Genomic DNA, 15787 nt, shown 5'->3' with positions numbered 1-15787 from the left:
ATTCGATGAACTGGACCATCTGGATGTCACCTACACTAATTATGCAGATGACACCCAGACCCTCCTACCGCTTACCGGAGATTATGACAATGATCTGGCCTTGGTAAATAAAATGTATCTCATCATTCAGGCATGGATGGCTGCCCACGGTCTATGCCTGAATGTAGAAAAAATGGAGCTCCTCATCCTCGGAACGGCATGTAACCTCATCAAACTCTGCCCCAAATATTCCTCCTTTAACATCGATGGTAACCTTATTAAAGTTGCTAAAGAGGTAAAAACCTTAGGTTTCTACCTAGATTCTACACTCACCTTTGCTAAACAGGTCTATGCTATGGGCTCTGCCTACAACTGCAAGCGAATCAGAGCCTTCAAACCCTTTTTTATCCAAAGAGAGCTGTATTAGTCTGGCACAAGCCCTAATATTGTCCAAGCTGGACTACTGCAATGCCCTTTACTTGGGCGCCAGCAAGTATGTTATCAAAAAAATACAAATCCTCCAGAACAATGCTCTAAGAACGGCACAAGGCATTGCCAGAAGAGATCATATTTCAGAGGTAAGGAGACAGAACAAATGGCTATCTATCACCGACAACATCCTGCTTAAAACTGTCTCATTAACTCATAAATGCCTGAATAATGCTGCCCCTCGCTACCTCGGGGAGAGGATTAACAGAAAATCTACCAGCCGACCTACTAGGACTGCTAATGCTGTCTAATTGTACCTAGGTTTAAACTAACTAAATTTGAAGGAGCAACTTCCCGGTCAAAGCTGCACAGTAATGGAACTACCCCCCGACCTCACTGAGGGCCAATCAAACTTTCCTCAACTTCAGACATAACACCATTAAATGGCTAAGAGAAAATGATCGCTAACCCTTTCCCGAGCCTACTCCTTCTCTGCCAGTATTTTAGTACGACCCCCAATGTGACTGTATATAGACACTGCTTACTGTAAATATTTTGTATAATAACATTGTAAATTATGTAACTAGCCACTGCCTGATTCATATTGTCTGTATGTTTTCAGTACCCAGTCACATTATTGCATATCAACTGTGAAATGTTTTTCTTGCCTATTTGTAACTTGTGTAACATTAAGCTGAAAGTATTCTTGTTTCCTCTCTGTTCTCTGTGCCCTGGTACCCCTGGGTCTGGCGCGCATTGCAAATTAATAAACAAACAAACAAACTTCCTTATGTCTGAAGTCTCTAGCCCTAAGTCTAAGAAGTTGTATTTGTGGTTTGTTGACTTTGGCAAGGTCTTCGACACTGTGCCTCGAGCTAGGCTTTGGGCGAAACTTCTGACTTGGGGCATTGAGCTGTGTCTTCTTCACTTCATTGAAATGCTATACTCTGACACTTCGGCCATAGTTCGATTAAATCAAGAGGGCCTGACTATATATCCCATATTGACAAATAGTGGATTAAAGAAAGGATGTGCCTTGGCCCGCCTTCTTTATAATCTATACGTTTCTGATATGGACTTGTTTTTGGGTATGGCACGTAATTTCCCTCTTAGTTGGGGTCTGAGCCAGTAGTTTGGTTAGGGCATGCAGATGATACCGAGCTGCTGGACCGCACCCCAATTGGACCACAGCGCTCTATCGATGCACTGTCTGCCTATACTAAAGAAAGTAACTTGAAAATTAACATTGGAAAGACCAAAGTCCATAGCTTTACTTCGAAATTGGACAACACTCTTTTGGAGATAGTAGATAATTCTACCTATCTCTGGATTCCTATTAGGGTGTTTCCTGAACAATCTTCTCACTGTGATTTTGTTGTGAGTAAGGTTTTGAGGAAATGGTTTATTTTAAAGAAATATATAAACAGCAAGGGTGGACAGAATATAGAGGGACTAATATCCGTATATAAGGCCAATATTATACCGGGAATATTGTATGGTACTGATTCCCTTCCAGACTCTAGCACAAAGTATCGTGGAAGGCAAATTACTTCGCTCGATTATTGGTGTGCCATCGTCTGTAACGGTTGAGGCGCTGGGGCTTGAGTTTGGGCTCCCCTCTCTTAGATCTATGTGGTTACTTCAGCAAGGCACATTTATACTTTATTTTCATTTACCTATGTTACACCAAAATCGCTTGTTGGGCCTGATAGCTAAACAATATCATAAGCCATCTCTCTGCCCCCTCTTGTCCGAAGTTCAAGCCTCCACATTGAAATATTTGTCTGATATTGGGCTTCTCATTGAAGATCTGATCTCCTACCCTCAGGCTTTGTCTGCTGCCAGTGAAATGAAAAATAAGACAACTGTATGGGACATAAACTCAAGTCTCTGCCATCTGCATGGGGAAAAAAGTATGCCATGTTTGCTAGTCCAGGGTTTCGTTATAATCAAGCTGGCACCTATCTGGTCAAGGCATGCAGAATGCATTTAAAACGTTTGATTATATACCTGAGATTTAACATACTTCCAACCATGGAGTATATTGGTGGTTAGACTGGGATACCTTATGAAGAAAGATATTGGGGATCATTATGCGTCCGGCAGTAACCGTGCCGGGGATACTGGCGGGTTGCTGCCGGATCCGTAAATATTCACTGGCGCCTGACTTCACGGTGCCACCAGGAGATTACAACCCCGGCAGGCCGGAAAGTCAGGTGCCGGTAAATTGTAAGTCCCCAAGCACCAACACCATTGCCACCAATACCGGTGCTTCCGTGACGGTCTGCCTACCGTGGCCGCTGTGCCCGGCACAGTCAGACCTGTCGGGCATGACGGTTCCGGTATGCAGACCTGTAGTATGCCGGTCTGGAAACAACGGTGCCAGTAAGCTTACCGGCACTGTGGTCTCCGGACTGGCAGGCTCAGAATGAGCCCCATTGTCACGTATGCAAATCATCTATAGAATCTTCTTGGCATATCCTTACTGCCTGTGCGACTTTATATAAATCATATGAAAAGGGATATGCTTCTCTGGTTCCCAGGATGGATTTTCATTATTACTAACCATTACTGATCATTACTGACCAAATTTGGAACTCAATATATTATGCCGAATCCATTTTAATTACTGCGTCCGCCTTTTATGTTTGGAATGAGCCTTTGTTTGTAATGTAATGGAACTTAATGTTTCCTTTTAGTGAAATAATGTTTTTACTATTATGTAACGAAAGTAATTTTAAAGATACATCATGTATTTTTCTATTTTTTAACTTTAGTATTTATGATGTATTTTTCCATCTTTTTATTGTGACGAATGTTTAATTTGTGTTATGTATATTATGTGCTTAAGGGTTGTATAAATGAATCAAAGGCACAATAAAAAATAAAAATGACAGCCCATTTCTCTCTACTTCTGGTCTCATGTGCGTTATTTGTGTCCCAGCACTGTTATCGTGGGGAGCAAGACGAGCCTGTAACAAACAGGTAATCTAAAGGCTTGCATCCATAAACCACTCAGCGTCACATCTTTGGGTTGAAGGATAAACTGCGCACCACTAAATTGGACAATAGCACGTGGTTTAACAGCAGGAGGTATTTTAAAACGTGTATACAAACATAAAGCATTCGCTTCTTGTGAATAGTTGCCGTGCGATCTTTGACGCTCAATTTGCAATTGATGCATAATTCAGTTTCCAGTTTTATGACATAACAAACGTGGTGTCGAGCTTCTTCTACCTTACTAAAAATTCTTAGGAAAATGTGATCGGGGATAGATGGAAGCAGAGCGCTCTTTCTTTTTTCTCAGTTTTCCTCGCACGCATTTATTTTATTTGCTGGGTGTAAAACGATGCTCACATCTGTCGCTCCTCTCTAAAGAGTCGTCTGGCAGCGGCAGTGCCATACTATAGTTCGTCCATGGAAGTTTAGTGGCTCGGTTTCACAGGTGTGGAAACTACATTTCCCGTCGACCTTTACTCTTCTTCGCACCTGGCGCAGGCGCTTTCGCTCTGTACTGTGGCGTCGTTCGCTTTCGGTTTGTTGGGGAGAGCGAAGGGGGACACCGGCTTATTACTACAGTGTGTCTTTCGAAGACCTGAGAACGGAGGTACCCGCAGGGGCAAGAAATCCCCGCTGGGCGGCTGCCATGGATCCAGACTCGGTGATGCAGGAGAAGGCACTCAAGTTCATGGTGAGAGAATGCGGTGGTCTGGCATGAAGAGGGAGCGTAGAAGGTCCGGCATGAACTGGGATGGGGCGGGGACGGTGCGGGCAAAGGGGCTCCCCGGGCACTGGTTACGGGGTGGGGAAGTTGATGGGGGTTATTTAAGGCAGCCGGTGCATGGATGGATGATGGGTACCACAACCGCCATCTTGCCTAGATGCTGATGTTGCTGTTATTGCCGATGGCATGATGGGAAAAGACCGATATAGACTGACAGTGACAGCAGTCGAGATGCCAGGACCAAGGGCATGAAAGGGGAGTAAAGCCATAGAACATATTCACAGTTGTCCCCGTGGCCAGGGGTGCAGGTGCTGTCTAGAATGAACATTATTATTTTCTTTACCATACAACTCCCAATAAGTCATATCTTCAAAAAAGGGGGAGGAGGGCGCATTTCAATTAAAAAAAGATAGCTTTCTTATTTTCCATTTGAGAAGCATCAAACTGGCCAACAGCACTTATTGTATGGCTGTATTAAACGGTGTCTGGTGCATTCATACTTGTGTAACGTCTGCAGACAGTTTATGTTGCCTACTGTATGTTATTTGCTAATGTGCTAGTAAAAGCTTCTCAAACCTGTATGCACTAAATGTGTTTTGGTCGCCAGGTCAAGTACACATGTTTTTAAGAAGAAACATGTGCGCTTAATAAATAGCACATATGCCCAATCCGTTTTCAAGAATGACAGTCATGCCTTATGACTTAACTCTTAGGAAGCGTTGTAACCTTTTGATGGAAAGCAAACATTGGCGTGTGGGACCTTTTTAGGGGTGATGTTATCGAACATTATAAATATATGGTCGAACAACATTTGGCAATTTAATTCAATGGAGCTTTTAGAATTGTTTTCCTGCCACTTTTTTAAATTGCCCATGTCCCGAATGAGAATATCTCAGCACAACCAGTTTCAACCACAACTACTTCCGTAAGGCCATTGTCCTATGAGTATCCGAACTAACCTGAAACAAAACATCACTGCAGAATATCCCAAGAAACATCCAACAACCCAACTCAAAATCCCTACAAGGACCATGAAAATGGGCACTCCAAGTCAACCACAGAGTTTCTCAAAAAGGACTGCCCATCCAAAATAAATGATCATACCCTCACTGGCCAGGAGCCACCCACCGATAGCCATTCATACCATTATGCTTGGTCTCCTCTTTTCATCAACAAACAATAGAACGCAGCTGCAACCCTTGATCAATTTCGGCATAGCTGCACACATACCTATATTGTTCATAAAACACCTCAGCAGCCTGGTAGATGAGCCCCACAAATAAATCGGCCTTGCGGCACACATATATTCTCCCACGCATGCTTCACGGCAGCGAGAATGCAGACTCGGAAAGCAACTGCTTTTCTGCGCACATTACACTGATCTCTCACATCTACTGCACCGCACTTGGGGTTAGAACGCAGCCAACCCGCGAAAAACACTCTGGGTGCTCACATACAAAGTGCACCCAAGCCCTATATGCTACACTACTCTTTCAACTGATATGGACTACGTCCCCGAGGGCATTCATCCAACAGCGCTTTGAGATCATACCAATGGTACATAAATCGCTATACAAATGCACTATAACGTAGCATATGTTTACTTTGCAATAACCTTTTTTAAAAAAGGGGAAAAAGATGTATTTATATGCATGGAGGAACAATGCTCTTGTAATCGCAAAAGAACTTCAAAAGATAAGAAATCAGAGTTCATGGGAAGCAGTGAACTTATTCTGACTAGGTTGTGGAGGGGCGTAAATGGAACAGTCACTAGGAACAATACGTAGGTGGACTTATATAGATTAAGGACGGCATAATTGCCTGTTAGATGTACAGCCAGGTATTAAGTAACAACTGTTGGGAGACTTGAGACATTGCTGAAAAGTAACACGTAGTTTTGGCCACTTAACACATTTCACACGTAGTGGAAACGTTATAACTTGAGTGGGAAGGCAGGGTTCGAAAATTGAGGGGAGCTATTTAGCTCCTGCTTAGAGCCTGGTTATTTTGACACCAACAGCTACCAGGAGCTGCTTTTAGCCCCCTATCCAACTGGTGCTGTACACCTTTTAATTATCTGTGTTTGGGACAATCCATAAATAAAGATTAGGACATATCTATATGATATTTAAAGCATAAGGGGACATAAACTATGGACACAATTATATGTTTGCATCTCATGCAAAAGTTAAATTTGCAGAATGCTATGTACTAGATCCTCGATACCCAGTGTCCTAGTTGCTGGTTAATGCTTGGTACCCAGGAGCTTCTTTTAGCTCCTGTCAGTGTAGTCCACATAAAGCACAAAACAAGTTCTGTGTAAGTGCCAATTAAGTTCCAAAACACAAACTTCTTGTAGATTGCAATGTATCCGCAGTAAAGTAGAAATGCAAAAAAAAACAACAAATGCCATATAATTCCAACAAATGGAAGTGCAGATATTTCATTCAACTCATAGGGCCCATTTCACCAAAATGTGCTACATTTGCTTGCACATTTAGGGCACGATTCATGGAATTATTTGCGCCGAAAATCGTGTACTTGAGTGCGAAATCGCGCGCAAGCGCCCGCTCATCGGTTCATGGAACACAATGCGCAGGGCTTACCTGTGACTTGCGAGCAATACGCGCCGGTCCAACTCGTAACTGCGACACCACGAGCGCCTTTGCGAGAGACTCCATGCGAAGGCCCGGTCTGCGCATTCACCTAAAAAGGGGGCGGAACATGTGGAATGGGGAACAACAAGCTAAAATGTGGGCGTCCCACAGCAAAATACTTGCAACAACCATACGCATGCAAAATAACCGTATTCATGGAATTGAATTTGACTCGCTGACGCACAGAAAAATATGTGAAAATACTGAAACACGTACGCCACGCAATAGCTGGTGTAAACGTGCACACAAACAAATGGCTAAAAATACCACACATTCAACAAAGGCACGTATACAGCTACGATGAATGTACCATTTCTCGCTGCAGTGATCATGGGACACCGCAGGAGGAGGATGGCTAGGGCCCAGATTTTTCTAAGGACCAGCATTTTTGGGATGCCTGATAACCAGGTCTATGCCAGGTATAGGTTTCCACCTCATATCATCTTAGACCTGATCACGGAGTGGGAAGATGGCCTTGCATCACCCACCCTGTGCTCCCAAGCACTGAGCCCCTTGCAAAAGGTGCTCACTGTTCCGCATTTCTTGGCCACTGTGTCATTTCAGCAGACCACTGCCATTGTTGGGGGCATTTTACAGCCCACGCAGTCACGCTGCCTACACCAGGTGTTGGCAATAATGACTGTGCGCCCCTCCGTCTGCAGGCACATCTACATGCCCAGAACACCGGCAGAAAGGCAGGCGGTGGGCCATGAGTTTTATGGGGTGGCAAACATCCCCAAAATGCTTGGTGCCATAGATTGCACCCATGTTGATCAATGTCCAGCTAGGGCAACAGAGCCCATTTATCGCAATCGTAAACATTGGCACTCCATCAACATGCAGGTTGTATGTGATGCCAAGGACATCATTACTTCAGTATATGCTAACTATCCAGGCTCCACCCATGATAGTTATATATTCAGAATGCCACCCCTAAACCGGGCCCTGGAAGCTCGGAGGCATGGAAACACATGGCCCATTGGTGAGTATAAATGGCCATGCACATGCATGCATGTCAGACACAGACAAATAGACACCAATGTCAAACATTCTCACCTCTTCAGGGGACAGTGCCTATCCTTTGAGCACCTACATGATGACGCCAATATGGAACCCCGCCACACCTGCCCAGGTAAGATGCACCACAGCCCATATTGCAACTCGGGCCATAGTGGAGCGCACATTCGGAGTGCTGAAGTCACGATTCCGCTCCCTTGACCACTCTGATGGCGAGTTGCTATATGGACCACCACTAGTGTGCAGGATCATTGTGGGAGAATGTGTCCTGCACAATGTTGTAACACAGCGTGGCGTATCGGTGGACATGGTGGTGCCCCCACATCCACAGGCACGCCGCTTGCGTATGGCTGGTGAAAGGGCACATGGCGAGGCTGCCCGTACCCAGCTTGGGGCTACTTTTTTCACCTGAACATGAACCCCATCCAAGCACACGACCATGCCATATTTCAGGTGCTATTCATTGATAACAATGGGCCATTCAACAGTGCCCACAAAACCACCCCGAGAATGTGCCCCTGGAAATGCAAAGTTGTGTGCATCCCTTACAACTCAAAAGACATTCCTCTCTTACCACCACAATTAACTCAATGACACCACTACCAACATGACACACCTTCAATTAACTCACCTCTGTCACTCAACCCATCCCATATGCCATGTAAAAATTCAATTATACTGTGTTACAATCTGGCATGTCATGTAAAAGTATCTACCGAAATGCCTGATGCACAAGGCAACTTTCTGAAAGAGCTCAAGGATGGATGGAACAAGGGGTGAAAAAGAGCACTTGTACATAGCCCTATAATCACTGAAACCATAATAGTCCCTCCAGTCCACACAATCAACAGTGGTGGCACCAGTGATTATGTTTTATGATGAAGCAACAGTTTCATAAAGTGCATGATTGTGCCACCCTGCAGGGAGCGAGGACAGGGTAGAATGAACAAACACTGTACCGGCATGGTGCAATCGGAAGTAGCAAGTGCACAGATGTCAACAGGGGAATGGCATTCGGAGGGTGTGAACAAGTTCAGGGGTGTTTCAAGTGCGTCCAGTCATTGGATGCTTGGATAAGTGCAGAGAGATGCAACTCTCTTGGGTCATTGCCCAAGTGCAGTGATGATGACACTAGTCCAGGTCCCGGAGGAAACTGCCCCAATAATTGCTGTGGGTCACTGGGGCGTATGAGACCTTGAGGTACATCAAGCAGCAAGGTCAAAAGTATGGAGAGAGGGAGAGAACAGAGGGATCGCTTAGCAGGGAAGAGGGGGGAGAGAAGAAAGAGTAGAAGAAACACATGAGTATTTCCTGGAACTTAAGGATATGAGGCCTCAGAGGGTAGCAGGATGGGTTTCCCAGAGGTTGGCTCCTGCTGACGATAAAGCTCCCCCTCCGAAAATCTCCATCAAGAACTGGCTCACCTGGAGAAGGTCAGAGTAACATGATGACATGGCTATGGTGGGATAGCATTGAGGTATGAATATTTGCCGATAGGTATTACGCAAGCCCCACAAATCTCTGTGTACAATGCATACTCTCCATGACTCAGGGCTTTCAGCCACGGCTAGCCACTGGCGGAAAATCAGTGGCAGACATGTGTGGTCCCTGGCCTTGACGTCAAGCATAATCCTTGCATCCTTGTTCTGAATGAATTAAACAGGGTGTGTATTTGAAGCATGGCGTTTTAGCAAGGGGCAGTTACATTACTGCAGCCTGCCTAAAATCCAGGCTGTGGAGACAGTGACCTGCTGGTGGATAGTGAAAAAAGGTGCAATACCTCAGAGAAGGTGTAGCAGATAGTTGTACTACAATAGATGACAGAAATATGACATGAGAAGGAGAGATGTGTGGCAAACATGACCACAACCAGTAAGATCTGTGCAAGTGGTTGTGGCTGTACGGCCAGGGGAGTCTGGCCGCAGAGAAAGTGGGAAAGCTGGTTCTGGGGCCACAATGCAAATGAACCCAGTCCTGCTGGCGTCAAGGCAGAGGTTATTTGGAGCACACCATGATAGAATCGTAGACAGATATGCGTGATGAAGATGATGCGGCTGAGGATAGCATTAAATAAAGTACTGTGTCATCCACATCACACCTCAATCCAGATGTGAAAGTGTCCATCTCATGTGCAAAGTCAGCCATGTACACGTAGAATCGCCACAGGAATAGCTAACATCCCTGTTTAGCGCCACTGTTAGAAAGAGCCATAGAAGAATAAAGTTTTTGTTGTGCACGTGGGATGGGTGGGCAGAAAGTAATGAGGTTAACCACACCATAGCTTGATCCCTGAACCCTGTGCACCATACACACAGTAGTGTACGCAAGCTTCATTACTGTATGACAACAATTAACATGCCTGTAAAAACTAACCTTAGATAACGATCAATGTACATCTTACCTGTACCCTTGACATGCAGTTCCCAGTTCAATTTGCAAATATGCAATAACTATCATCATCAGACGTAAGGACATAACATGAAATATTGTCATGTCCCACATAAATGGATAAAAAAACTTCAACACACACGGGCACCCTCACAAAATTGAAACACGTGCAAACCACAAGTCCCAATTCAGCCAGTAACATGTGTCCCTGCACACAAGCAGAAACACCTGTAAACTGCATGCAATACAAACACACAATACTCACACACTCACACCCAACTATTTCTCACACAGTGCCTGTCCACATCAATGACATGCAGCAAATATGCATCAAACACATCCACAATCATTACATATTGTCACATACACAACGCACAATGGACACTTCACTCCACATGCCACATGAAACTGTGAAGACAGCACATATGACAAAAATGTTACCAAAAAAATATATGGGACACCCTCCGAACAATACCAATGTCTGGATATCCACCTGCGTATTATTGGGACATTGCACTCCACACAGTCATGGAAGCACATTACCTATTAACAAATGTGTTACGTAAATGTCTTACGCATAGCTCAGGCATACATCCAATAAAAAGAATTAAAGAATTGACAAAGGAGAACAGGTTGGGTACAGGTGAATGTTCACAATCATTCACTAACAGAGATCACACAATAAATACTTCAAAGAAATCATGACAATCAATCAAAGGGGAGGCAAGGCTGCAATGCCTTGTCAGTGTTTACAACGTACAAATGTACAGGTGATGTCGTTTAGGCAAAAGGTTGGGATTAGTGCATGGAGAACACCTTGTGCAGAAAAGGCAAGAAAGTAATACACTAATGGAAGTGATTGTCATGTGTTGATGCTGATCGTGAGCAAGTACACATATACACAGCACTTCACATAACACATGTGGGTCAAGGCACATGGACATGAAGCACGCTACTGCATCAATATGATAGGTTATTTATAACGTGCTTAATACTCAGAGGTTTCTAAGCGCAGACCGGGGATAGATCCGGTGTTGCGCCATGTCGTCTTGCTTCAGCTGAGCTATCCGTGCGAGACTACAGTGGGAGATGGATGTGGAGAAGAGAAAGGACTACATGATCAATGTGATCTTAAGGAGTATTTGCTCAATGTGCAGGGGTAGAGTAAGTCTACTGCACAGAAGGCATGACACAGAACAAATTGACCCCCAACCATCCCTTTACACACAGGGAGTAGTTGCCTGAGGAATGCAGGAGTACAGAAGTTTAGTATATCATCATGAAGCGTTGAAGACGGTACCGTGACCCAGACATGCCTGTGGATGATATCCCGGATTTACAGTGTAACACGTGCAGAGTCTGTGAGCCTCAGAAGCATACATATTGCAGGAGAGACATTGGCCCTGGCTCTGAGTCAAATGAAGAGTCATGCATACATAATCTGGGTAAGCTGTAGGGGTCGCTCTAGGGGTAGCCGGGTAGAACAAGGAACACTCATGAGGCAGATGTTGCAGTAGTGTAGCATGGAGACTATCACAGCACGTGTAACATTGCACCTCTCTGTGATGTTGTGGAAGTGTACGTTAACTGTGTGCATCAAGAGCTGCAATTCAGACTCCTTGACAATCACACAAATATGTGGCAATAAGGGAAGGTGGTAGTCGAAGGTGAATACAAAATTCCTGCCCTGAGCTGAGTGTGCAGGGAGTGAGCCCATGTTGGAAGCACAGCGTCAATACCAGAAGTAGGCTGCAGTGGAGCCAATCTGGACATGCAATTTTGTAAATGGCGCACAAGCCAAGGTCATTTTTAGTGCACCAGTCCAGGATGGCTGTGAAGCAGACAAGGAGAATAAGAGTGCCAGTGTGTCACTACGAACAGTGCTGAAGAGTAGTCTGTCCTCATCATAGCACATGAATCAGTTTGACAATGGTTCAAATATGCGTTACAGTAGACAAATGTATATATCAAAGATGCATGGAAAAGGAATGTGCATGATGCCAGAGGTGGCGGCTGAATTAGGGTAGAAGAAAGGCTACAGTATGGGGTATCTATGAAAATCTATCAAGGACCTAACCAAGTCCACTGTCCGTTCATGAAGCATCAAAAAGAGGATGGAATGCATCACTTTGTGAAAATCATATGAGACATCAAGGATGATGAGGACTGCAGGGCATTATGAATTGAGGGATGGTAACATTCACTCATGTGACCCCTGTAGATCAGTGCCTGTTGTTCTTGACAGTTTCAATCCACACTGGTGTCCATGTACATCCCCAAGAATGCCCTCATGTGCGTACATTTGTGTGCGGACTAACTTGGCAAGCAGCTTCTCCTGAACGGTGCTATTCCCCAGTATGTTGCTGGTCAGGAAAGCTGTCATAGTAACAATGGTGCCCACATGTGAGTGCCTGATTGAGGATGGAAAGTAAACCCCAGTAAAGGAGAGTTTGCATAAATCACCAAGCGCATTTGACAGAGAGCAGATGTTGGCAATGATGGTTCTGTAGGAGCAACATGACACCAATAGGGATGACACCTTCATGGACCTGTCAACTATGTTGATGACTTCAGGGGAGACATGAGTGAATGAGGAGAATGAATAATAATGATGATGGTGAGTGTCGGGGGCTACAGAGGTGCGGAGGGTTGTGTTAGAAGAGCCTGTCACTTGTCTGTTCAGTCAGTCATGTGTATTTGACAGACATATGTGCTGTGAGCGCATACCAAAGGTATTGCGAATGAGTTCTTGCAGAATATACAGTGGATATCTTGACAATCATTGAGCCACTTACCTCTTGCATCTCCGCCAGAACCATGCTTGATGGCACAAAGTACTTCTGCACACTGATGGCGCCGCAATGGAAGACATAAGCAGACAACACAAAGCAAATTCATAAATTGATCAACAATTAAATCATGCTAAAAGTACACAGTTAACCACCAGAACATGATCAATGCAGACTTCATTGTCGCTGCATAGCAATGGTCCAATGCTGCATCTATTGCAGTGCAGCACCACCATGTACCCATATGCGTTTCACTAGAAGCTGCATACACCATGTTGCTGCATGCATGAGAAATGGAATGGAAGAAAACCCACTTACACCACAAAACCCAATGTGCTGTTAGACCAATATCACATATACCATCAGACATGGCAACATGTTTGTGGCTTCATTATGCTGTAACACACCTTACTAGTTCATCCATATTTTTTTAACATCTGCAATCCCACAAACCTTGCTAGGGATCTGATGTGTCACTCATCAGACACGCAACATTGACTGCTCCAAAACTGTCTCCCCAGCCTGCACATGTCAACCACGTGTGCGGTGCCCATGCATGCCTGACCAAAGCAAGCGCGGCCCTTGATGTGATGCTGCTGTCTGTGGCTGCAGGACTGCATCCCTCCCGTAGACGTCTGTCCCAGGACTAGAAACCAACATTGTGGAGCGTGGCCTTGCAGCCGTAACCACCACAGACGGACGTGACACCACTGACTGGCCCTGTGAGGGCACCTGACCCCCTGCAGACGCACAGGTTACAACAGCTCCAACACTTGGTGCACTCATCTCCGACAGCATAGAGGATTGCCCGTCTGGTTCAGCACCAGTGCTACTCGCTGTCGTACTGAGCCATACCCCCGAGTTACTGTAGCACCAGTGGATTTTCATGTGCTGCCACACCATGTCCTCCACTGGTGGTTGGTTGTGCCGCAGACTCCGGTTCCTCCTCTACCTCCTACCCTGCATCTAGTGCCTCATCACCTGCACAGGGACATATAAGGACATGAAGAATCATGTTAATTGCATCGACAATATACATTGTTATCACAGTGGTGTCCTGCAACACATTGCCATGCATGTTACTCTGCCATAAATTGCATACACACACTATGATCATGACGTATGCAGACTTGCGACAACATCCCATGTCCCTGACCATGTAGCTAGCCACTGGACACATTTCCACCCGACATGGATCTCTGGAAGCACATTCTGTCCAATGGCACAGCAAACATTTGCCAAAAACATGCTAAATGTGACTCATCAAGTGGATATGCAACATGTCATCACAGTACATGTGAACACGAGCACACATATTCACAACCAAGTCCACTACAATTAGATGAAACACCATTGTAACACTGGCACAGGGAGTGCACACAGTGTGGACATGGCCGGAGTGTGGAGTCCCAGGTGTGTGATATGGAGAGAGTAATGACATGAACTGGGAGATAGGAAGAGTGGACAGTGACACACAAGAGGGACAGGGCCATGGACCCATGGAGTGTGTGTTGAGTGTGGGAGGTTAACACAGGGATGAATCTTGACAGATATTTGTCAACGGGGTCAGTGCCATAGCTGCAGCAGGGATGTGCACAGTGTAGAACAATGCAATGTCACTCATGGCATACTGTCAGGCCTGCTGCCAGTGTTCATGAAAGTCGTCTGTAGCATGGAACCACATACGTACACGTGTGGATGGACTATCTACAACATGCAGTGCATGATGTGTAACCCGTGCTACAGACACAAGCACTTCCCTAGCATAGCAGATTCACTAACATCACTGATGCAACTAACCAGATGCCACGTTGTGGTGGCATGTAGGATATGTATATTTGTGTATGACGGTTGGTGATGACTTCTGTCACAATGCCACGTGCAATGGATGTACGGCACATGGGTTGTATACACAAGTCAGTACACCATGACATGGTTCACCAAGGGCAGTCATTCAAATGCAGGTACAAGTGCAACACAATCATACTACTTTTTAAAATCTACATACACATATTCAGGATGCACACGGTTGATCACTCACTGGACGTGTCCTCGTAATTTGGCAGGCCTCCCACACCTTGGACCTGATCCACATGAATTAACGTGCTCGTGGCCTCATGTGGTGTGAGCTCCTGCGGTGACCCCCCACCCCCCGAGTTGTCAGAGCAGAGGCAAGGTTGGCACCCAGCTTGTGTTTGGTTCAACGGTGGAGGTCATTCCACCACTTCATGACCTGAGCAGCGGTACGCCTCTCATTACCCAAGGCATTGATGTCATCCGTGACTCGCTGCCAGTGCACCATACGCTGAGCAGGCATCTGTGTGCTCCCTGGCTGCGTGCACAGGTCACAGTGGTGTTGGCGCATGTAGTCCACGAGGATCTGGAGTTCGTCATCATTGAAGCTCCTCTTCCTCGGCGTGGCAGTGTCCTTTCCCGTGCTTTGGGGTTGAGCCTTTTCCTATTCTGCACGCTTTGCTTTCTTGGCCTGTGATGCAGACCATGTGTGGCTGGGACCACTCAGGGCACCAGATGCTGGACTACTAGTGTCCTGGGCCATGCCATCACCCACTGATACTGGGGCGGCAGCTGCCCTTGCAGGTCCCTGACCCTGGGTGGTGGGGACAGGAGCTTTATGTGGACGTCCCTTCCCCTTCGAGGGATGGATATCAGCTGCCCCTCGGTGTCCGTGTACCGGGGGGACAACAACTACAGCTGCAGCCCCCTGACTCTGGCTGGTGTGGACAGCAGCTGACCCTGCAGGTCCCTAAACCTGGGTGGGGACAACAACAGCAGCTGACCCTGCA

General features: G+C 45.8%; 1 protein-coding gene across 2 annotated transcripts in view; it reads left to right on the top strand.

Annotated features, from left to right (window-relative positions):
- Positions 1–3875: 3875 nt before the first annotated feature.
- Positions 3876–15787, top strand: part of BTRC (beta-transducin repeat containing E3 ubiquitin protein ligase) — a 2926431-nt gene continuing 2914519 nt past the window's right edge. Inside the window, exon 1 of one of the 2 annotated variants that reach the window (XM_069611642.1) lies at positions 3876–4099. Coding sequence is in view for 1 of the 2 variants with exons in the window: in XM_069611641.1 (XP_069467742.1) it covers positions 4055–4099 (45 nt within the window). In the remaining variant the exon portion in view is untranslated. The remainder of the gene's footprint in view (positions 4100–15787) is intronic. The other variant, XM_069611641.1, reaches the window with a different exon arrangement.

The sequence above is a fragment of the Ambystoma mexicanum genome, chromosome 8, assembly GCF_040938575.1.
Source record: "Ambystoma mexicanum isolate Mex_15411 chromosome 8, UKY_AmexF1_1, whole genome shotgun sequence".
Taxonomy (NCBI): Eukaryota; Metazoa; Chordata; class Amphibia; order Caudata; family Ambystomatidae; genus Ambystoma; species Ambystoma mexicanum.
The sequence above is the reverse complement of the archived record's forward strand: the minus strand, read 5'-3'. Positions and strand labels throughout refer to the sequence as shown.